Raw genomic sequence first — 25,700 nt, forward strand, 5'->3', positions numbered from 1 at the left:
ATTGCTGTCTTAGGGATATGTCTGTATAATCCCATGTGTTATCTGATGTCACCAAAAAAAAGTCATGGTCTTCACAGATGCTTGGTAAAAGTTAGTTAAACACAACTAAGCTGAAAAACTTGAAATGTTTTCTGAAATATATCATTCTCTCATTCTAGCTGCTATTGCCTTTTTTGGCCTGCTTCCAGATGGGAAATAGCTTAGACAATATCTATCCATTAGACAACATTGACATCTGTCTTGTGGGTAGAAATATGAGAAGGGAAGATAAATGATGTCTCATGCCTGTACTGAAATATATCAAATTTTAAGGGAAACAAATTCACCCTGTGCCCTTGGATTGCATGAAATATTTACAGTGTCACTATCATCTTGCCTGCATGTAGAACCCCTTAACTCTTCTTCTCCTACATCATTATTTTGTATCAAAAATATTAATTACTGGCTAGTTCATTTTATACAGGTTCAATCCAATTTGAGGAATGAACAATGCAGTTAATTGCTGTGAACAGTGAATGCACTTGCAGGTGCACAGCTGAAGCTATTACCTCTGTCAGATCAGTTTTATTGCTGAACTTAATTTGTTTTTCTGGTGTCCTTTAAGTAAAAAGTAATGTAAAAGTTTGTGTGGTATCCTAGCCTTTGCAGCCAGAGGCCAGTCTAGAAATCCTACCGTTTAAGACATGGTAAAATAGGAACAGAAGTGGAAACATCATTGCTCTGGTCCAGAAGCACAGAGAATCAGAATTACCCAGACAGAAAGGATGAGCCTTAGTCTAGAGAAGAGACAATTTCTTCACTACAAGATTACAAAGTTTTTTCAATTAGCTTTATTTTTAAAGGTAGCCTGAGAACTGACAGCAATCAAGCCATTGGGGTGAGTCCCCCTGCAGAGCTAACACAGTGCCATGGTGAGCACTTAGAAATAATTGAATGGTCAGGGTTGGAGGGGACCTTAAAGATAATCTAGTTCTAGTGCCCCCTTAAGGGGTGGTAATCCCCTTATGCTAAACAGCACAAGTACAAAATAGGGAACAGTTCCTCTGAAAAAATGTGCTACAGGTACACAAAATAGACATAAATTTATGTAAGAAATACATTTAACATATGTAAATAAGCATGTACATACTTGTACATGTACATACATAAAACATATAAAATAAAACACATTATGTGCTTGTTTGGGGGAAGGGGTATTTATCAGATACAGTGTAATGCCTAAAGGCATTGAAGTTGAACTATTTAAGTTAAGTAGTGCATGTTCTTAGCCTCCATTGCAGTTTGTCACATAGGTAGATTTGCTGTCTCAGGTACTGAGATGTCTTAACAAGCAAGCCAAGCCTTTCTTCTTTTAAAATATTCTCCTTACTCCCCCAACTGTTGCAAAATCTTTCTAGTTCTAATTGTTCTAATAAGTTATGTTACCCAAGTTTTTCTAGTCACAAGCACTAATGAACTCTGAGGGTTTTGGAAAATCTGTATTCAGTTTACGCTGTAGTGTTTTAATTTCCCTCTTAAGGCAAACTCCTTCCTCAAATCTTTGTATATATTTCTACCCTTTTTAGAGTGCTACCTATATTTAGCTATTGTCTCATATATGTGCTATATGTATCATTTTCATGAGAGGCGATGATATTCACATTTGGTTACAGATAAAATAGATATTTTTATATTGATCAAAACTTGTGCGTAATTGGGGGTTTATGCTTTCTTCTGCCTGAAGTTTTTATTACTTTTTTTTTCCTAAAGCTGGGCTTTTCACAATGAATCCTACAGCCAGTGTACAGCCTGTATATTCCTGGTGTCCCCAAGTATCTATAGTTTCTTTCCCCACAGTCTGGAAAATAAATTAACACCAATTAATAAAACTATTGTTTAACAAACTTATCTCATATATTATGGCATTTCTTATAATTGCTAAACTGTATGTGGCAGTCCAAAGCTGCTAGAAAGCTTTTGTTACAATTCAGCTTTTTTGTTATATGTTTTCTTTGAACTTGCACTGCAATGGGGAAGATGAGGAAAAGGCTCTACTGATATTTGAAACAGATCAAAGGCTTAAGAAACTAAACATGCAAGACAGATGCTTTTGTTAATGTCTGCTGTATCTAATTTCATGATCTTTAGCAGCATATACAGCTTCATTATTTCACACAATCACTGTTTTCCTGCTTATTAATGTGAAAATTTGATAGAGTAAAAAACACTTGTTTCAGTATAAAATTCTTATTTTTCTACAAGAGTCATAGCTTAAACATACAACATTGAGAAAAAAATGAAGAAAAAGCAATAAATAGATTAAACATTTGAAAATATAATCCAAATCTTAAAGCTCTTTATTTTATGGAGAAATCAATAGCATCTTGTCTGAGGATTCATGTATTGCAATCTATTCATTCAACACTATAAAAGAGAATAGTAACTTCTACATTTAGCATCTGAAATATATGGCTAATCATATAGCCATATAAGCATTAATCTTGGATTAGACATCAATATTTAGAAAAACTTCATTTTGTGTTTGCTAGGTAGTACCAAATCCCAATCCAAATTTTTTCATTGGAGTGATTTCTTAATGAGTTACCCTGACTTCAGCTTCTACAAGAGACTTTGCTGAGCCTCTGAGTATTTTACATTAGGCAGTCATCTTTTTTTTTAATTATCAGAAACCTCACCACAGAAATAATCCTAGAAGTGAGCAAAGTTAACCACTATGATTGTTAGAGCAAATCCTGCCTAACACAGACTAACATAACTCTAAACTTCAGTTCTGTGGTTTGAATGGGAAACTGTAGAGGAAAGGGAGTTTGAGACTCCCCATTCCTGCATGTGGAAGGATGCCCCAGGTATGCTTCCCCTTGAACTCCTATATTATTAGCTTCTGATTGCTGGTATCTTTTCTTGAAATAAAGTGTTATGGTCAGGATGTTCTAATAAATAGGCTAATTAGTTTGAAACAAATTTTGGCTGATGAGCATTGCCTCTACTGCAACAGTTCTGAGGATGTGCATAGGTCCTGTTTACAATTATGAGTTCAAGTGGTAGAGAGGCCTCTTACAGCAGAAAGAACTGGGTACTGTCCTCACTTCTGCTTTGTAACCACAAATTTGTTACAGTACTTCACACATACTGCTTTCCATTTGTAGACCTCATTGACAATACTCATCTGTAAATATTCCCAGCTTTCCTCCCCATTCAGAATATGATATACCACTGGGACTTCCTTATCTTGTTTAAATTGAAAATGGGCATGGACTAAGACTGTCAGTTTTGGTTTATTCCATTATAGTTAAAGTAGCAGCCTTTAATCATTACCAGCAATATTAGTGCCACAACAGTGTTTACATCTCAAATATGCTTCTAATTTTCCCAGTCAAAGGTAAATTGTTGGTGATATCTTAATGTTTTTTTAGGTAGCTAATGCCAAAATGCAAGGTTATGATCTTGATCTGAATATTTCCCAGATGTGTGGTAAGGTGAAAGGTGGAACAGCTAACAGAACTTGACTTCCTATCTGTGTTAGTCTAAGTTAAGTGAATTCTAAGTCAGGCATAATTAGAGAATGAGACCTCTAGAAACCTTCACCTTCACAACTGTTTGAGATGAAAGCTTAGTGCTTGGGTGAGTGTAACATAACCCACATGTTGGAAGAGAAATCAGAATCAGCTGTCACTGTCTTCTGCATATGTTTTACAGTGCCCCATTAGCCACCTTCTTGTCAAAAGGCAGTGATCTTCTCTGAGCATAATGCTTCTAATTCATTTACAGTGGAATCAGGACCAGATTCTAAATCTGATGCCAGTTTCAAGCAGTGCCTTCCACTGAGGTTTCAGTTTGCATATGACAGATCCAGTTTGGAAAGGTGTAGTTGATAGAGATGGATTCCAATGATCCTCGGTCACAGGAGTCACTTAACTCTTTTCAAGATAGCCACATCAGATTTAACATAGTTAATAAAAACAAGAAATAGACAAACGTAGGAAAATTTTGAATTTTGCCCCTGGAGTTTTAACCAGAAGACCTTAAAAGGCTTTTTCAGCTTGGAGTACTGTCTGAATTGAAAAGGCATCTAGAAATCTCTGACATGTCCAGGAACACTAGAATTGTCAAGCTGGGAATCAGATACTGATATTCAAATCATTTGAGGTAATTAGGAAAAACTATTTTTTTAAATTATTATAATGCCACCAGATAAAACACTGACATAGATCTCAGATAGCAGAGTCCTCTTTCAAGTCTTGCCATTATTCTTCAAGGTCACTGCAGCAAATCAATCAGCCTTCTGAATCGACTGTTTTCTGGCTTCCCAAGCTGCTCTTACTGGCTCTGATTGCTAATGATCCTGCAATGAGGGTCACACGCTTTCCAGGTGTGGTAATATGTATGCTAATATGTAAAAAATAAGTGGAATGGCATTCAGGGGCATGTCTGTTAACTCTTGCAGAGGTAATGGCCTGTTTTTAATGTACATGATAAAAATCTTTTTATGAGGGTAGAGTGGGAAGGCTTTGTAGAGTGGTCCCATAACAAATCCATCAGTGATTTGCCTTAGCCCCTTGTTACTGAGACATAGTCAGGTTTCTTGAAGAAGTGAAGTTTAAGTATTAGTTGGCTTCTCCTAATAACTTTCACTTATGCTGGAAATTTTAATTCACTTTTGTTAACGAATAACTCAAAGTTTTCTTGTGAATGAAGATGTAGCTCCAATGAGAAACTAGGCAAAAAATCAGACATGTTACAAATTTTTAGTTCTGCACTAAGAAAAATGGTATATTTTAATCCACCACAGGCTAGAGATTTGCAATAATGTATTTTCCAAGCTATGGTTGTTTTGTTAGAAGTAGCACAGAAATCAGGAATTGCTGAAGTGTCTGCTGTAAATTATATGGCGGTATAATTTGTAATAGTACTGATTGCTGTTTTTATGCATTACACCTTTAAGAAGAGAGAAGACTTCTCTGAAGCCTCTCTAAAACAGGGCATACTTTCCATTAAAATTTTTCTATTTCTGAGCTTTGGACTGAAAAATGTTTTTGAGCAAACAATGGTGAAATAGCTGCGGATAGTGAGAGCCTGGTCACTTCCCATTTGTCTGCCAGGTCCTGTCAAAATGTAATTTCAACAGAAGGAAGGTAAAATCTGGCATAAACTTACATCACCCTTTGGAAATTCACCATCTTCTTGACTGTGTGTAGCTTGCCTTTCTTTGGGAATGTGGCCACATTTCTCCATTTTATGTCCCCCTTTAGCACTGGAATTGTTGTTTTTGACCTCAGAGATTGATATTTCAAATCATCAGATTCATTAGAAGGGATCTCTGAGGACAGTGGGCACTGGATCTCTTCAACTGATATTTTATCACTGGCACTGGAAGCTTTGAGATACTTAAGGCAACATGCTAGATCCCTTTGCACCAGAACTGTTCCATTTTGATACCAGAGAGATGAAAAGGTAGTTTGCCAACAAGAATTTCATCATCTCTGTCCTGTTAAAGATTTTGCAGAGCATTAGCTGTTGCACACTAAGTGAGACATATGAGACCTGGAAATTAAAAATCATTACAAATAGTTTCAAATAATGTTGCTCTATTGTTATTACAAAGAAAATATTTGTAATATAATTTTTACCCTGATGCAAAAATTTCTTCCAGTTTTGCCCCCAAGATTTTTATCTTCTGCTGTCTCTGAAGGCTTTTTTGTTTTCATAGGCAGCTAAGAATGTAACTGGTGGGACTGAGTGGGGTCAGGCAGTTCAATTGCTCTGTAGTTTCATGGAAGTGAATTATGATTGAAAAGATGCACGTCAATAGATTCAGCAGTGTTGTAACTGTTGTTTATTGTGTTAGCTTAAAACCAACAAGGAGCCCCCAAAGCATGGTCTTGGCACAAAATTTTTAAAACAGCAAATATGTAAAGTAAATAAATAGATTAAGAGATTAAAGGAAGCCACTGTGATCCTTAGTCACATGTTTCAACTTAGTCTTTTTTTATCAAGTTCTTTTGTTAGTGTCTACAAGGAAAGGGGAGGAGATTACAGCATGGGCTTGAGGAAAAGAGAGGCATTGGAAAGTAAAGAATAGGAAAAGAAGTAATTCAATAGAAGTGAGGGGGAAAGCACGGCCATTAATAATCAAATTTGCATACGTGGTATCCTCATGCTTTGCCTTGTAGGATACTTGCTGCCTATGATCCTGATTTGTGAAAGGAGACCTACAATTTAATAATTCCTGTAGGAACTGCAATTAAGAGTCCAGTTTTCATGTACTGAAACACACGTTCTGTAGGATTTACCAGAATTCAAACATATTTTAAATTTTGTTTTTAGGTAGAAGTCCCTTCACATTTCAGTCTAACAGGACTAGTAGAGTCATCAATTATTACTTATTTACAGAAATCAATGCCTCATGTATGAACAGCACTGACTGCAGTGTTTGGTAGTTTCTAATAAGGCAGGAAGGAAATACGGTTAATGCTACATTTGATCAGATCATAAGCACAAAACAAGCAAATGAAGAACATGGGGATGAGGTACATAAATCTCACCATTTAGAGGCAAGTATCCAAAGTAGATCTAAAGAAAATTCAATGCTAAACAATTATGGTCTTGAATTTTTTGAGCATAATGTAAATGACCACACTCCTCTATTTCCTAGGAATACCACATATCTGAACCATCTTTTGCTGCTGCCTGGGGCTTTTAATGTTTCTTTACTCTTCTGGAATTCCAGTGCTAATCAGAAATATCATACAGTAGTTTTGACTGGTTCCTTTGTAGCCAAAAATCAACAGCACACCATGCACACTGTAACTACATTGAAGTTCAAATAACGTAAAAATATTACTCTGTATTGTAGTCAGTCCAACATACTCAGAAATAATTGATTGACTTCCTGTGTGTAAAAACACAGTTTTATGGGCTTGGAAGCATTCTCAAGAGATCATGTGGTACATCTCCATGTCCCACAACATATCTATCATCAACTCAGCTGGACACTTTTATCACCTGCTCTTAAAGTCTGCACACACTCCAAAGCATCTTTAATGAATAAAGAGAGTTTTTATCACCCTTATTAAAATCTTATTATTCTTAACATCCCCTCTTACTCTTCTGTGTAGTTGAGCCCACTATTTCTGTAGTCTCTTGTATGGAACATTCCCTCCTTTTCCCAGAAATTTTTAAGTATTTGAAAGTTACTGTTACATTTTTTTCCTCTCAAGTCTCCTTTTCCTAAGTACAAATCTTGTTTTTCTATGCTGGGTGCCCTCCTTAGACATACTTTGAAATAAGCATAGAATTTAGATTAATCCTTCCAAGAGCTGGAATATATTTGCATTTTCCATGTGTTTAGATAAGTTAGGAAGCAATTAACTTTTAATGTTGCTCCCTCAAGCCCACATTGTACACCAGTAGTCACTCAGGAACTTTTCTGCAGAATAGTTATCTTGTTCTTCTTCATCCTGTATTTGCACTTCTTCAACACTTCATTCCATTTCTGCAGAGAATCATTGGCAACAATTGTCTAAATATAGTTTTCTAGCCTGCTTTTCGTCCTACTTAAAATAAATTTATATTAAACTAGGGTATTTATGATTACGTAATGTGGTTGTGTCAAAAGCCTAACTGCATAGCCCTTTTCATGACGTGACCTGTTACGCTGTTATAAAATCAGATTAGATTTAATAGAATTTGCCCTTGACAGGTCTCTGCTGACTGCTTCTCTGCTTTTTTTCATTCCTCTGTATGGGGGATGTATATGTAAGAATTAAAGGGTGACTCCACTGCTTCAGACTAAAGGTCAATCTGGTTTCCTGTCTCTGACAGTAGCAGTAGGAGAAGCCCCAAGAGAAGAAGAACAAGAGTACAATGGTAACAGCCTGTGATACTTCCCCAGTGTGCAACTCAGAGACTAATGATGGCATTGATTTACTTGTCTTAGGAATATATTTTCAGAATTAATTGCTCTGACTGCTTTTCAGTTCAGGCAAACTGACATCCTAACAATGAGTGCTGTAATCTAACAAGTGTGAAAAAATAACTTCTTTTGTTTTAAACATTAAATTGTTGTTTTCTGGCCAGTAATTTCACTTAAGAATCAGTGCACAGTATCTGCTTTTTCATTTTCTCAAGGTTACCTACAGTTTTTTTACAGATTTGTGCTACTTAAGTCATTTCTGTTCCACCATGTAAAGCCCGGTGGTTTAGTTATTCCTCAAATATTAGTTAATTGTTATTTCAGATCATATATGTTGGTTTTTCATGTCGTTTTTCCAGTTTTGTTCTACATTTTATGAGACAAGAGACAAGGGCACCATTTGCATTCAAAATATAATCATGGATGGACTTAAAATTTGTGGCTGTATTTTTCATTTCCTAAGCATTCCTGATTTTTTTAGTATCTACTATGACACCAAGAACTAGCAGCTCAACTGTAAGCAGTTCTGTAACACATTCCATGTTTATAACCATGTTCATAACCTGTGTTATTTTTCTTGTGTGCATCACTTAATACAACATTCACCTACACTGAATTTTTCCTCATATTTTAGTGCCTTATCAGCTTAAGTTCTGAGAGTCTTTTCCAATTATTCCCAGTTCCTTCAGATTTAGTACCCTGAATAATTTGGTATAATCAGCAGGGGTTTTCATGGCATTACTGTAAATCATTAATGAATACGCTGAGGACAGAAAATACCAGGATTTTGTTACTTGCTTTCCTAGGACAAATTATTACTTTTTTCCCCCTATTTTTAACCCATAACTTGTTTATTTATTGTCTTCTATACACCAGTTACACAACATGTAGAAAAATAGAAAAAATTATGGAACCTGGAATGCAACTGAGTTGGTCATGCACAAGCAACTGTAGATAGTTTTACATTTAATGTTTGTACAAGTGGCATGCTCACCATTGATCTGACATTCCCCAGTGTTTCTGCATTCACATGAAAAATCCCATTATATGGAAGCTGTGATCTTCAGCTGCTCCTCTCCAAAGCTGTCTTCAGGTCTACAGTAATAACATACTTCCCAAGATGACTTTTGATCCTGCACTCCTGTTTTACACTGCACATGGTAGTTCACACTTAGTTTTATTTGGCACAAATTGTTTTCTGCTGGGGTCAACTTCTATAAAATTTTCAACATAATTCACTGCCGGGACAATATAAGCAAGACCAAGCCAGTCTTAGTTCCTTTGGGTTTTAGCAGTTTGATGCCAGGTCTTGCAAAGCAGCCCCTACATGGTTTTGCCATCAGACTACACAAAGAGCAAACTGTTGGGCTGCCACACAGTGTGTCAGACACTCAGAACAGAGAATCCACAGGTGGCTCTGGCAGGCAGGCAATGTCTCTGTAGGTACCGTTCTCAGGAAAATGGAACCAAGCCCTCTTAGGGACACACCAGGCCAGCCCTAGAAGGTGTGAATATGATTGAGAGTTTTCATCAAATGGCCTAGGGACAGGCTCTCTTTGCAGTGTTAGACAGTGGTGTAAGCAAAGGTATCTCAACCTGACACAGAAATATGGAGACAAAATGGGATATTCTTTGCCTGCATGGATTCTGCTGGTGTGACAGCACAAATCTGTGATGTGATACTCACTGCCAAATGAATGATTGGGGCTGGCTGGCTGAATGAGATTTGTGCTGTTAAACTACAGCACATTGATCAGAAAAACTGGAAATAATGTGCCAAACTTTGTGGATTGTCTTTTCAGTGTCCTTAGCATAGTTTTGTGAACTATTGTGCTCACACTTACACAGTTCAAGGAAAAGGAACCCAAAAAAATTTCAGCAACCAGGCTAGGGAGTCGTAGTTTTTTTAAAAGGACAAGACATGGGTTGCAAGCACGTGCAATTAGATCACATAATCTTGTGTGCAAAACATGCTTGTTAGCTGCTATCTGAGGATGTCAGCAGGGAAGATGGAAACAATATAGAAGGAGACTTGAAGATAATGAAAGCAGAAGGGTGTGAAGTGATTGTGCTCTTCAGATCAGCCTTTTAAGTTGCTTTGCAAGATTGACGATTTTGTAATCCTGCTTTTTTATGAGGTGTTGAATGAATGCTTAAGAGGACAGCACTTATCAGTGCTCATCAAAGTTTAAAAAGAACTGTTTGTACTAGCAGTCTGAAGATACCAGGTCTAACCAGGTTAGAGACAGTCAAGTATTAAAGATGAAAACACTGTGAAAGACATATATCAGGTGCTTGCACTACAGCAGGCCATAGCTTACATATGTTTGCTAGAGCACAAACCTTGTTATATGCTTTTACTGCATACCTTTGATGAAGAAAGAAATGTACAGTGCACAGAATAGGTAAGACAAAGTGTAAATCTAGCATTAAATGCTGAGAAGTGGGTCACATAGCATTGTAACAAGAATAATAGTTATTGAATGGTGACTTTTTGATTGGTTGTCATTTAGAATTTTTAAAAAGCAATTAATGGATAAAACAGTAAACTGGTGATCAGAGGTCATCAGGTTCTTTTCAGCTGCTTGACTGCTGGCCTTAATATCTTCTCATATAGTAGCAACATGCAATTAATTTCTCTTCCTTTACCCCAAGACTGTTGAACAACAATTTTTATAACAAAAATATTTTGTCTGAAAAAGCTTAGGCAGTAGGTATTTTTTCAAAGTTCCAAACAGGTTATGAGCTACTCAAAATTACCCATTGAATCATATGCAACATTGTCCCAAACTATATAAATACAAGTATTAAGGTCAGAGGCCCAGCTTTTATTTGATCATATCCAGGTTGGCTAAGAAAAAATATTTCTGGAGAAAAAAAAAAAGCCAGAAGGGACAAAAAACAGATGTGAGGATTTAAATACCAAAAATTTAAGGAATTTTCAGATACAGTGAAATACTTTTTGCATTGATTTCCTCAATACTGATTACCTATGCCATACAGCTGCCCTAATCTACACTTCTCAGATGTTCATTCTGTTCCCATTATTTTCTTGCAAAAGAGATTATAATGATCAAGTAACATTAGGAATATTTGTGGCATTGCAGAAGAAAACTGCTGAAAGTGTTGATGAGTAACTACCACCAAACATCATTATGTAAAAAAGAATGATCATTATAGCTGTCCAGGGGTAATCTTTCATTATAAACATGTGGATCCCATATTTTAAAATACCATGGATTCCTTTTAGCCGTGTGAGGCAAAGATAGACATAAACCACTAGAACCAACAACTTATTGATTAGTGTGTCTGGCAACTTTTTGATTTGCAGGGAAAACACTAAAAACTTCCTTTTTTTTTCCCCCCCCCAGAGAAACATAGCAGTAACAAAATACTGCTAGAAACTGTTCTTATTCATGGTATTTCAAAGAGGTGCCTGTAGAATTTTGTGATTTTTTTTCTATTTTACCCCTTTATTAAGTAATTGTGGACATAGAGACTCAGGAGAAGATCCCACCTGCCACAGGCAGTGCAGTGCACAATGCCAATCTTTGTGGTAGCTATGCAGGTAGTTATGGTTCCTAGAAGGTCTTCTGCCTTCAACAATAAGACAAGTGTTTCAGATGGAAAAATAGCAGTCCATATTTTGCCAGTGTTGTTTTCTTGCATAAAGGGGAGCCAAGATCCATCATAAGGACAAATGAGGTCCAAAATGAAACAAAACTGATGAAAGAGAGCTGTTGTCCCACTTAGCTGTTGTTCTAGCAGCCTTAGCTAGAACAAAAGCCACAGTATGTGTCAGACAGTCTCAGCAGCTTGTCATTTGTATAAAGATAGTTGGTAGACAAATTGCAGAGGACATCTGCAGAACACTGGGTTTCCTGTCCCACAACATCTATACAATGCCTCATAAGAGTTCTTTCATCTGTTTGTACATACTCTGACTGCTTTAGCATCCTGGTTCCCTTCCATCTGCTGGTACTGTCAATGCCTAAATACTGTTTGGTGCCATTTAATTGTCATTTGCACCCCATTTGCAAATATGGGTATTGTACCTGTTGCTAATTTCAGCCCATTAGTTCTCTGGTCAATACATTCCACCCAGCTAGAAAGGAGGGAAAGGTCAGATTGCAGGTGTACAGATGTACAGATGCTTCTGTCAGTCACCATGCACTTGGACTGTTTCTTCTGCAGTTCTTCTGTTTCTTTCTTCTGTCGTACCTCCCTAGTCTGTTAGGATGGACATTAAATGGAATAGCCTCTATTAAATGGAAAAACCTCTATCCAGTTTCTTCCAGTTAAGCTTATTCACTCTGAATCTTATACAGGTGGTAAAATGCAGGAGGTGAATATAGTAATCATAAATGTGAAAGATAACTTGGAATATCACCCAGGTTGAAACAGGCAGATCCACACAGCCTTCAGAAAATGTACTGAGCTGTACTACTCACTTATAAGCTTTCCATTCTCCTGCATGTTTCTGTGGAGACATGGAAATTTAAGATTTGGCAGAAATCCTGAGTGCCTGGTCCTGTCTACAAAATGGAAACATACATGGACTGCCAAGTTTCGATTAGGACTTGGAATAGGATCCAGGTTTCCTTATAAACACATGAAGTAGTCATTCTGCTCAAGTCAGTACCCATCAGGCCTTAGTCAGAAATTGGTCCACTCTTGGGCACCTTAGTTCAAAAAAACTAGCCAACTGGAAAGAGACCAAAGAGAGAGCACTAGAAGGTCTAGAAAATATATACTACTAAAACTGACTGCAAAAACTTGGATTGTTTAGTCCTTAGGGTTTTAGGTTGATTTGTTTTCTATTGAGTTTTTTCCAAGCCAGATCATTCCAGTGATTTTGTTTATAGTGCTGCTCCACAAACAGTTACATTTGAAGGGTTGGTGAACTTCAGCACAGAGGCAAGAAAAAAATAGTGGGAGGAAGGGAGGGCTGAAACTCCTCAGCTATCTTTGTCAAGAGATCTAATCAGATAACTAAAACCCTGCATCTAATCATATGTACTATACTGTGATGGTGGTGTTTTGTTTTCCATTTTTTCTCTTGGCATAGGAGTAATCCTCTTCCTTGGTTAGTATGAGTTGTCACTTATAGCTTCTCTGCCCCTAAACCAGATCAGATAATGTATTCCTACACTGTCTGTGTCTAATTTAAAAGTTACCAAATCCTGCAGTGTTGGGGTCAAGCAGGCTGAGATGCTCAGATATCAACATTTTCCATCAACATTCATGCAGCTGTTTATATGTCTTCCCATCTTGGCTCAAAACACAGAGCTCAAGAAATCTGAGCTCTGATTAACAGAACCAGGTACAGTTGGCTCTATATGTAGCCATCCCATCTCAACAGTGTGAACTAAATCCCTCTGAAGGAAGGAAACGTGTTTATATTCCCTAGCACTTTGGCTTAATCTGATTACATGCTTGTGTGTTAGTGATGAAAGTGACAGACATGGTGTCCTGGAGAAAACATTTGAGCTCATATAATTGGCAACATAGATTTGTCCTCGAAGCTACTTCCATCACTTCTTCTGCTTCAGTTTAACCCATCTAGCTGTGGAAACTTAACAGAGGGAGTGCTGTTTAGAACTGTCCTTGGAAGTTGCCTGTCTTCACTGACCAGAGAGAAAAATGTAGGCAAATAATGATCCTGAACTGAAGTAATTGTTTCTGCTACATGTCAGGATGTATACTAGCTAAATTGATTCCTGACAATTTTTGTAGCTAAACCTAAACTCCTCCTTTGCTAACCAACAGCTCCTCTATGACACTCTTCAATTTGCTTGGTCTACGGAGAGCTGTTGGTTGAGGCATCTGTGCTCTGCTCTGAAATTATAGCCATGAAACCAGTAGAAGATGAAAAGAAAGTTGTTACAGACTTTGTGGATCTGAAAATGGGCTCTAATAATTAGTGTGATTTCTATGCTTTTATTTTATGTGATTTTTATGCACATCTTACGCTGACACTGTGCTGGTGTAGGAAGGCTCAGAGGTTGTGTTACCATAATCTCCCAGAAGATTTGATACATTTCTCAACCTTTTCCAAACTAGATGTGGGCACTAGACAAAAAAGTTAATGGGACATTAATATTTTGGCTATAGTTGATCTAAATATGACACATTAGCAGATTGTGGTCTTTCAGTACATTAACTTCTGATTTAGAGTAGGAGCAATGGTGCTCTCAAAAATATTAAGTGTTAATAAAAGCCACAGAACTGGTTTAACTTCAAATAAAATTTCATTTTTATGGCAAAGCTCAGGCTATGGTTCAGGTTGGTTGTTATTTGAGATTTCTGCCCATAACTGCAGCACTGTCACTTGTGTGATTTGTATCTTAAGCTGCCTTTCAACACCAACAAGACTGCCTGTAAGACTGCCTTTCAGTGGAACTACTTTGGTTAATTGAAAAGCCTTTTAAAGGCAAGACTTGCTTGCCATCTTCATTGCTTCCTATGTTTTTTAATCTATTAGTCCATCATCTTCCTTTTTCTATTATATAGGAATAGCTGTATAATTTGTCATTTGGGAATAATTTCCACTTGCTTTGCACAGGTGCAATTGTGTGAAACAGAGTAGAAACAGAGGCAGTAGCTTCATATACCTTAGCACTTCACTCTTCCATGACTACATCCCAGAAATATATTTGCTTCAAACCACTTTTTTTTCAAGCTATCTACTCAGAACAGCTTTTTGAACTACCATATCTTCAACATTATGCATGAACACCAACTCTTTTTGACTCAAGTCAGTGGATGTCAAAGACACTCCTTCAGAGAAACTCCTTTTTAGGGCACAAAAGGCAAAGTTCTGTAAAGCCGGTTTAGTCTCACCTGCAGTCACCACAAACCCTGTCCTCTGCAGTACCTGCCAAGAGCTGCAGCTTCCTTCGTGGGTCCAGCAGCTGCTTATCACCCTTTGGGAAACCAAAAGATTTCACAAGCTCTCAGTCGTCATCACATTCTGTTCAGCTGATCTCACTCTTCATCTACAACATTTTTGCACACAGAAGAAAACTCAGAGAGGGGAGGAATTGTTTGTGGATTGCTAAGAGATAATCTCTGAAGGGTGTAGGTTCTGTTCTTCTACATAGAGGGGACTGCAACGAGTGTTGGAGATGTTTTAAATGTGTTTATAAGAACTCCTTAAGAGAGTTACAAGAACAAATGATACAACTACAGAAAAATGACCACTGTCTCACACTGCAAAGAAGTTGAACTTGGTCCCAGAATCAAGTGCTTCTTTGTTGCAGACTGTGTCTTCATCACTGCACTTCTGCCTTGACAACAGACCAGATATTCTGTCAAAGAGTCTTTCCTAAGAACTGCTTGACATAACTTCATCTAGTTCCTAGGATATTTTTCTTTTTTCTTTTTTTTTTTTTTTTTGCTTCATATTATCAGCATTTAATGAAACATGTGACATTTTTAATTAGCATACCTAATCAAGGCAGTGCAATTTTCAGTTGTAATTTTACAGACCCTCTGTGCAAAGCAAGAAGACAAACAGTCAGGTTTCTGTTGCCTTGTAATGTGCATAATGATCACTTTTATAAACTATAAAAACACAGTTTATTTAAGGTAAATTCATTTGGGTTCTGTTAGTAATATGTTAAAAGCCTTTGGGACCTGTAAAGACAGCACATGCATAGCTACAGGGCACATCAAAAGTTGATATTTGAAATCTTTCTAATTATAATGAATTAGAAATGGCTTGGGTATTGAAAGCTGTGCTTTTACAGTGGATGTGGTCAATGGGGATTAGTTGTAATTGTTGGCTTTTTGCAGAGTTATGGCTGTAAAATAACAGTGTGCTATCTGGTTTAAAACTATAATAGAGGCCAGAGCATTTTGGTATTTTTAATTAATTTATTTTCATTTCCAAGTTCCTAAGAAGCATGAAACCAGAATAAATAACTCCTAAGACTTTTGTCCCAATAACGTTATTTTTTTTTTTTTGTACTGCTTATTATCAAGAATAATTACAAGTCAGAATATATCATGGAAATTATTTACCTTATCTTCTTGCAATGAAGTCTTAAGGCATGGGAATACCTAAGACCAAGCAATGGTATAAAACCAGATACAGGAAGCATGCAAGGAAGCATGTTGAAATGCCTTTTTTTTTCAGTTGTACAGAAAAGAAAAAAGCTCAAATTAAAAGTTAACAGTGATGGGAATAAAATTAAAAATTAAAAAATAAAAAAAATAGAAAGGGAAGGGGAAAGGGGAAACACTAGTTTTAAGCTTCATACTGTATGTTTCAATTTCCTTTTTTAATATATTCCTGCTGAATTTAATAGTGCTTCAAGAATAATCAAATTAATCTTTTCACCCCTTCATCAAATGCCTTTTACTTATTTATATTCAAATTATTTCAAAGTTCTAGAAATTTCTTAGATCTTCTTGCAGATTCATGTCAGATGAGTCGATGCTCTCCTGCTGACCTTTGAAACTTGTCTGCATCACTAAAACCAATGAAAGATTCCTATTGCCTTCAAAAGATTTCTCTCAAATCGAATTCTTCTCATGGGAAAACCTGTAAATAATCTGCAATCTAGACAAAATCTAGATTGTAATTCTGCTTGTAACCATCAGGTAACTCTTGGATGACTACAGAGAAAATATCAAATTAGATCTCTATTACTGAAGAGTTAACAGATCAAGATTAAACTTGTCCTGAAAGAAATACTGTAGAGGACAGAATATGCAAAATTGTCAACAAAAATTATACATTTTTTCAACTTTCAAGTATACACTCAGTGGGAAAGAATCCAAAATAATTAGTGATGATATTATCAACCTGATAATAATTTGGAACAATTCTACCATATTTGCTACAAATAAATAGCTTAACCAGCCATAATCAAGCTAGTTGTTCTGGATATAATGTAAATGTACTAACTTTTCTCTTCATGACCTCCTCACAGTTGACCCACTAGAAATATAATGAAGCGTGAAATTGCAAGCAAACTTTATTAGAAAAACCAGAATACATTTTCATTCATTGAAGCAATACTTGTGTTGCTTATATTTAAGTATTTTACTGAAAAGTATTGATGTCCATCAGTCAAGTGTAAGGCAATTAAAATGGGTTAATTTTGTACAAGTTTCTTATTTAGGCACTGTTCTTCAGCTTTTAGTGAAATATTTAATTGAAATTGCCTGATATGATGCTATTGTCACAAGGGCAGTATGGCAAAATCTAAATCAGTTTAATCCCTTTCAACATAAAAATATATAATGACACATGTTATGCCAGTATTTTTCTTGCTTCTTTGTGTTTTGGTTTGGTATGATTTTTTGTCTTGTTACTGGTATTAGAGATGGACCCAGACAGTTCAGAATACAATTCTGTAGCAAGAATAAATGAATTATTTTCATCACTTTTTGACACAGAAAATGAAAAAATGAAAGTGTTACTGGTGGTGTTGTAGCATGTTTGCATCACAGTCTTGCCCTCTAATAGTTTGCACCCACAAGCTAGTCCACTTTACTCTGATTTGGGCACAATTACTTTAGCAGATGTCCCATGGGAGAGCTGCTCAGTCCTATATAGCAATTATCTCTCAGAAGATCAAGAAAGCAACTTTGGCTTTTCTTTGCTGTGAAAATGAGCAATATTTTAAGAACAATATAGATTAAAGCCCTGCAAATATGGACTCGCTCATCTGCCTCTATCAGTGGCATGTCCCTGGTATGTGTCAGCTATCACAATCTAATCAAGAAGGTTTTTTTCCTTGTAATTTTTTTCATTGGTACACCCTTAGTATAGCACACTGAGTTAGTCAGACTATGGATCCAACTATTGCTACAAAAATTTCAGAACAAAAAAATGTTGGAGCCAGGCATGTTCCTACTCCCAAATCAGTATGCTGCTGGGCAGAAAATAGAAATGGAAATGTGTTTCTCCCATTACAGGTCCTATGAGCCATCCAGTGTCCCAGAAAGAGTCTGTTTTAAAGAAGGGGGGAAATCATATTTATTATAAACAGAGCAAAATGTTTCTGATATCTGGAGGACAAAGATAGTGTGGCCATTAGTGTTGGTCTTACTATTTCCCACATTGTCAACACACTTGCCAAAAGTGAATTTATCAGCTCAGTGCAACCAAGAGATTTAGTTTATCTAAATGTTCTAAAATGAATAAATTGTTTAATAAAGGTCTTAAAGATTGGGGAAAATCCAATATTCTATTGGCATGTACTATATATTTAATTTGATGCTGTGGTTTCAATATTTCTTCTGATAAATTTTAGTATTATCTATGCCAAGAATGGAGTTGCTTCAGTATCAATGGGGTTTTAAATGAAGGGTTAGGAAACACATTATTTGAAATAAAAAATGTTTGCATATTCTTGCAGTGGTTTAAAAAATATTTCTGCTGAATTTTTTGGTTAATTGGTTCTAAATATTACAAGTTTAGTATTTTTCAGGTTTATTGTCTTTTCTATAAGTGAGAAAATCCTGTAACAAAGTGACTAAATAGTTCAATTTTTATTTTTTAGGCATATTGGAGATAACATCTGTAGAAATTGGAGTTGTGGCAGTTAAGTCTATTAAGAGCAACTATTATTTAGCCATGAACAAAAAAGGAAAAGTCTACGGCTCTGTAAGTACCTTTTTACATTCCAAATGGATTTCAGGAGTCAGCACAGTTCCCTGCCTAGCCTATTGAAAACTGTTTGTCTGTGTATTGCTACTAATTAGAGCTGAAATGAGCTGTTCATCAATATTTCATCCTCTGATAAACCAGGATCACCCCTCTCCACAAGTTTCCTGTTGTTTGCTAAGCTCATGTCATACCAACATAGCTGCTGGGATTTATCATGCTTGCTGCCTCAGTCACACTGCTTATTAAGGAGTTTTCAGTAGAGAAGGTCTCACAAAATGTAATCTGTAAGGCTTGTTTCCTCTGTCTTTTCTACAGTGCAATCACACTCAGCAGCAATCCAAGGGTGGAGAGAGGGATAAAGTGTGCCTGAAATCATGGAAACTTGAGCTCGTGGAGTAAACATACCAAATTATTAATTTAAAACTCTGAAGAAGATTTCTAGAGTAGTAGGCTTTAAATTGACTGTAGTGATTAATCATTAAGATTATGGACAGTATAGAGAGACATGAACTTAATTATCTGAGCAGAATTCAGGTCTCACTTGAGAGTTGTCTGTATATACTTAACTTGCATTTGCATAAGTTTAGGGTTACTGATACTTTCAGGGGGAAAAATTCCAAACAACAAAATTCAGAAGTAATGGACAAAACAAGACAAATTTTTTTTTTAAATTAAAAAAAAAAAAAAAAAAGAAAACCCAGAAGCTGTCCAAATATTTTTAATAGAAAACACTATGATCTGTAAATCTAACAACTAAACTCAAATATACCCCCACACATCCCCATGATTACACAAACCACCAGATTGTTCTGATATTACGTCTGGTTTGGTTTGCAATTTTGCAATGTTGTTCCAGTTCCTGGAAAGGTTTTGAGCCATTCTGCAGGTTGCTTAATGTTCAGATCATCCATATGCTTTATAGAAAGGAAGTCACATATAGGGACTGCATTTATCATTGAGCAATGCAGCTAGGTCTCCTATTTCTGCTGAAAACAATGAATAATCTCAAGTGTGACTCAAGGGGCCTGTAGTCGTTGAGCCCTCTTTTTTAAGGAAACATTCCTACAGAATGTGTTTAGCTCATACAAACTGTATAAACTGTCCTCTGTCATCTGCACTGTGGCTAGTCACTCCTGGTTCAAAAATGTATACTTCTGATTTTCTAAACTCTGCAACAGTGTCAAAGAATCACATTAAGGAAAGACCAGAACAAAGAAATTTTTCTTATATTCCTGTAAATGTAAATTTAATTTCTAGATTCTGGTCAGAAAAACAGAATGATCAGTGCTTATTGAGAAAGAAAACTGTGCACTGATTAACTCAGTACACTCATTGATGATGTGTGTGCCTCTGTACGTAGATGAAAGTTTTAGTATAAATCACCACCTTCAATTCACACTCCTCAGTTGAGCACTTCAGTCATTTGTGATGGTCCATCCCAAAGTCTTACCCCAGCTGTTAGCCTTGCCTGGTGTGTTGAGAGCCTATTTAGAGTCTATTCCAATACTATATATGTACAAAAGACATTGAAGCAGCTTTCATGTACCATAGATGGAAACTGCTGCCATAAGATTCAGTAATTCATAGTGTATTAGAAATAGTGCTGACAGGAAGATACGAATGTGGGAAGCCTTTTTTTTTAATTCCAGCTGAGATAATTTTTCAATATTCACATCATAAAATCACAGCATAATGATTTATCAAAACCTATTCCATAATACTTTAGCGATTTCAAGAATGCTTTTGTTATTATTTTTCCCATAATCCCAGGACTTGCAGTTAGCCTCATATTACTACAGTGTGGCAGTTTGCAGATGGATATGAATACCAGAACCAATAAAAATTGTGAAAACACCCTTGAGCACGTGCACAATAGACATTGGTGCAGGCTTATGCTGAGATTTATTTGAAATGAGCACAGTGTGTAGCACTCAGACCCCTGCCAGTGAGACTTCTTAAGCACATCACAACATCATCTTTTCTCTGCTGTTTAAGAATAGAAGTAAAAACTGGATTTGAGTACAATTCTGCATCTAGGAAAATCAGCAAGCTCCTTCTATGTCAATCAAATACTTTTCCATTTGACTGATTTTGGTTAAAATGAGAGAAAAAAAGACTCACTACTAGGTTTCTTTAACAAAAGGAACTTCTTTAAGCATCTTTAACAAATAGGCAGATAGGAGAAGTTACTGTGGTTTGGAACTGTGATTGATGAGCACCTGCCTCTTTAATACCTTGATGCCAGAGGTGACATATTACAGAAAACAACTGGTAAATTATCTATATGATAGCTTTGTGAGTGTAAGCAATGTCTATAGTGGTCTTGTACAGAGTCTTGCCTTGATAGTGTCTTCCCCACTGATCATTGTTCAAATAACAACCAATCCTAAAATTAAAGAGCACTTTGGGAGTTTGAATGTATGTTGTTCCCCCAGCCAGGTCTTCCCTGATCATTGTTGCAACTAAGGGAAACATAAATTGTACACACAAAATTCTCACTATATTAAAGTACTAGTTTAAAAATTCTAATTTAAATTAATAGGCATGGAAAATACATTTTAACTTGATTTCACTAACATGAAACTTGATTTATTATTCAGATTTATTTCTTATTTTGTTAATGATCACATTAAAAATAGTGCATGCGGTTAGTATATCATACTCTGAGATTCTGACCTGTTTCTGCATGAGCTGTGAAATTACATCTTATTTTCTGAAATGCAGAACCAACAAAATGCCGATTTTTCATTTTAATTTAATTATGTTTCAAACACATGCCGTTTAAAAGCCTTCTAAATGCAATATAATTTGTTAGAATTGGATGGATTTCATGTAGAAATTACTTCTTTATGAAAAGAACTATTCTTGACTTCACTACAGAAGAGTGTGTCTGTGTAAAATTACATTTAACAGTACAGAAAAAAGTAGTCTCCCCTACATTGTCCCACAGGCTTGTATTTTTGATTCCTTCTAACAGCCTGACAACTGATTCTCCTTTAAACATAGAAAATCTTAATCCCTGGTCCCATACATAAAATTACTTCCAACCTTGTTTATTCAATAAGATTTAGGATCATATATGATTCCTTTTTGGGCTGAGCCTCTTTTCAGGTCAGCCAAGTGAATAGGCCTCACATCAGTTCTGATAGCAGCATAACAATTATTTGCAGATATCCAAAAAAACCCTTTTTCATTACCGGTGAGGTCTAAAGATTCTTATTTTAAATAAGAAAAACTCCTATTCCATCAATATTTGTTTAATATATGGTACCAATATTTTCATTCAATATATTTAAGAGTTATATTTGTTCTAACTGTCATGTGATTAATGATTCCAAGATTACTTCCTTTATGACTGAGTTTATAACTGAGAATTTGATTTAATATTCTTGCCATATTCCAGCACAGAGTTTCAGTACTTAATGAATATATCATTTAACTACTGTATCTATGCATGAATAATTAATTATATCTTTGTTAACTTCATTCTTTGCAGTCTAACTGATGCAGCTTTACATGCTGTGGTCACAGTGAAACTTTTTATTTAAATGTACTGTAAAATCCTAAAAGATTGCCACATACAAAACACTACTATCTTTTGAAAAAAAATTTTAAAGCTTTTGCTTTCAGTATGCTGAAATACTATGTTTATTCTGAATTTGTGGTTTTTCCTCTGCTTTTAACAGAAGGAGTTTAACAGCGACTGCAAATTGAAGGAAAGAATAGAAGAAAATGGATATAACACATACGCGTCCTTAAATTGGAAGCACAATGGAAGGCAAATGTTTGTGGCCCTGAATGGGAGGGGAACCACGAAGAGAGGACAGAAAACAAGAAGGAAAAACACTTCAGCTCACTTTCTTCCTATGGTAGTCATGTCATAGGTGAACAAAGCATTTTTTTGACGCAGCTGAACCAAAGGCTGTTATGTCAAGAATACCTGGTAATTCTTTTAAAATGTAGATGCGGAGAAGTAGCACAGACATCTGCATGTTTGAAATGAGAGCAGGGGAAGCCTTTGAAGGTTTTGTACTTATTGCTGGCACATGAAATACCTTTATTTAGTTCGTTGTCATATCTTATAATCAAAATGAAGCTGGATCAAAGGGGATGGAATTTTTTGCCAGTGTGAACTTTTTTTTTTTTTTAAATCACTGCAACAGACCTTGATGGACATAAGACAATCTGTTGTGTGATCTTCATGGGGAATGCTATTTATGGAATACTAACTCATATCAAAGTCCTTAATTGCTCATTCAAGCCTAATGATTCAATGAACAGTTAGACACACAAGCATTTACTGGAAGCACTTGGGTCATATGCACAAATAATGACATTTCTGGAGAAGCCTTGTGGATGAATGGATAGGATAAGCAAAGTAGTGTATAACTGTTCTAACAAAATGAATAGTATGGTTTGCTTGTATGTCCTAAATTCATTTCTTTTTATTTCTCTCTAAGTTATTTATTTAATAGGATGTTAAATATCTTTTTTATTTGAAATGTTTCCTCATTTGCTTCTTTCTTATTTTCCCTTTTCCTTAGTACTTCACACAGAGGTTGATAGATTAAAATTTCAGAACCTCAGAAGTACTCAGATAATAGGTATTAGACAAGGCTTTAAAGGCAGAATTTAGAGTGTATACTCCATTTTTTCCTAAACTGTCTTGCACTTAATCATAAGAGCAAACAAGCAGTGCTTGGATTTATGGTATTGGGTGTCATTATATTGGAGAAATTTTTGTACTTATCAGCACTCAAGAAAAACCTTCAAGAAATACTTTGTTCAAAGGGTCTTTCTGCTATTTTGAAATTGAGAGAAGGGGCCACATCTGTGCTTGGGTGTCAATGCATCTGTGTGCCTATTCATCTGACTTTGATTTCAGCAAAATCTAAGGGATCTAGCACACTGCTATCAGTGTGATATTCTGCAGCACACGTTGGGCTGGAACCCTGATGTGGCCATCCCTGTTAAAATCACTGAGACTGCAAGTGATAAAATAGAACAGTAGTGTGTAAGCCCTGAGTGCAACATTTGGCCGCTGAAAGGGAAGCCAAAAGGCAACACAGTCCTGCACACCTTATTCAGTTGATACTCTCATTCAACCCACTTGCCTTTGGTACCAACTGGAAGAATCACAGGCATATAGTGGGAGTGATATACAACTAAGGACTGCAAGACAGGACATCCAAAATCATGCTCGTGTGTTTTTCAGAGATTCTTACTCACATGTATATTTTATATGAGAGCCAACCAAAAAGCTGTGCTGGTTTCCAGCTTTAGCATGCCTTTCATAACCATCACAGTAGCTGAAGGCTCAAAATACATAATATCCAGCACATTTTTATGAAGCGTTACTCATCCCATGGCTTAACTTGAGCAACTGCAGTATAATAAAGTTGAGCATAATATGAAGTCTGTTCAATTAATGGTACGTAAGGTTTGTTTTGTATTTTGCTTTACTCAGTAATTTTAGAGAGCTCTGGATAGCTCACCAGTGTAACCATATTGAGATTCATTTTGTTAGAGCAGATAAATAGAAAACAGTACATCAAACAATTTGTACCACTGTCTTCACATTGTATTCCACTAAATAAATAAATAAGCCTTTGCAGTGTCTTTAGTAAGAAACAAAAGTAGTATAATATTATTTTGTTTTAAATACTTTAACTGATAACTATAAGATTATATTGATGCTGCAGTTTATCTTCAATATTTCTCGTTGTGAAAAAGTTGGTTTTATTTTTATTGTTTGGAGACTGTATTTTGGTACAAAGGAGAGCCTTGCTTAATGTGTCTTTTTGAGAATGTTTAACCTCTATAAAGGCTGGTGTTGTTGGAACCTTCTATAACTTATTTAAGTCAATGTTTAACCAGCACTTCAATCTTAATCTGTTATTTAAATATTAGCTGTTTTTGTTTTTTTTTAAAAAGCAAAAAAAAAAAAAAAGCTTTCCCATAAAATACAAAATGGTCAGATTATATTTCCTGTCCTTAAATAAAGTCAGCTGTTTTAAAACTAGGAATTCTTTGAGAGACAACATATTTTTAGTTGATACCTGATATTGTATTTCATGGTACTTTATCTCCAGTTTTCTTCTTCACAAATTACATTTTTCTAGAAAGAGAAATAAGAATTTCAGATTTTAAACGTAATTGCCACTCACAGCGAAACTTAACTACCAAGATAAAAGCAAGTTTCTGTTGCCCAAATTTGTAATCAGTAATTAAAACTGACAAGACATAATGGACCACCCATACTGAACCTTCAGTATGAGTTTGGATGAATGCAGTATTGAATGACAACTTAAAGAACATTTAGGGTACAAATGAAATTCTGTTCTTACAGAATTACCTAGATGACTTGGTCAGGGGAGGATTATGCATAAATATTATCATAGTACTCAAAACACCATGCTGCTCAAACGACAAGATCAGGAAATATCACTTTCCCAAAGTGACCCAGGAGCCATTTGTGACATGAAGAGTGGTTTCTGAAAATTAACCAAAATAAAAAAAAACCCTTGAGGGAATCAATGATTCCTGTGTGTTTGGTATACTGTAACACCCACTATAGTGGGAGCAAACTGCAGATATTAGAGTATCCCAGATCCTCAACCATAAGCTCTGTTTTCTGTCACCCTGAGCATAACAGTCTCCTGAGTAAAAAGAAAACAGGGGGAGAGGTTTAGAAAATAAAAGGGATACCAAAATCACTGAGCAACAATGTATAGTATGTTATATTTAAATAAAAATAATAAACTGTGGGGATTAGAGAATAAAAGTATTGTCTTTGTTTGTTTTATTAACCTGAAATTGTACTGCACAATAAAAATAAAAAAGAAAAAGATCTGTGTATTGCAGGCTGTGATTTTATGCTGTATAGCTCCCAAACAAATATCACTTGAACATTTCTAAGTATTTTTAATATTTTGTATGTGTGAGGCCACTATCTCCACAATAATAACAACCAAATGCTTCAGATTCTTCCTGTATTTGAATCCACCTAGTTTTATGCAGTGGAACAAAGCAATCAATTTAGAGGAAGCATGTTTGATGAAAGATTGAAGGGATTTAGGAAGAAGAGCATACACTAATATTTTCAAAGTAAACTTTAGATATGGAAAAATAGTTACATTTTGTATAAGGCTTTATTCCAGACAT

The 25,700-nt window shown here is 35.8% G+C and overlaps 1 protein-coding gene across 3 annotated transcripts in view; it reads left to right on the plus strand.

Annotated features, from left to right (window-relative positions):
• Positions 1-24,457, plus strand: part of FGF10 (fibroblast growth factor 10) — a 57,774-nt gene extending 33,317 nt beyond the window's left edge. For all 3 annotated transcript variants that reach the window (XM_079330296.1, XM_079330298.1, XM_079330297.1), the window contains exons 4-5: positions 18,430-18,533; positions 22,223-24,457. In XM_079330296.1, the coding sequence (XP_079186422.1) occupies positions 18,430-18,533; positions 22,223-22,420 (302 nt within the window). In that variant the 3' untranslated portion in view covers positions 22,421-24,457. The remainder of the gene's footprint in view (positions 1-18,429; positions 18,534-22,222) is intronic.
• Positions 24,458-25,700: the final 1,243 nt, after the last annotated feature.

The sequence above is a fragment of the Erithacus rubecula genome (genome assembly GCF_903797595.1).
Source record: "Erithacus rubecula genome assembly, chromosome: Z".
NCBI classification, from domain to species: domain Eukaryota; kingdom Metazoa; phylum Chordata; class Aves; order Passeriformes; family Muscicapidae; genus Erithacus; species Erithacus rubecula.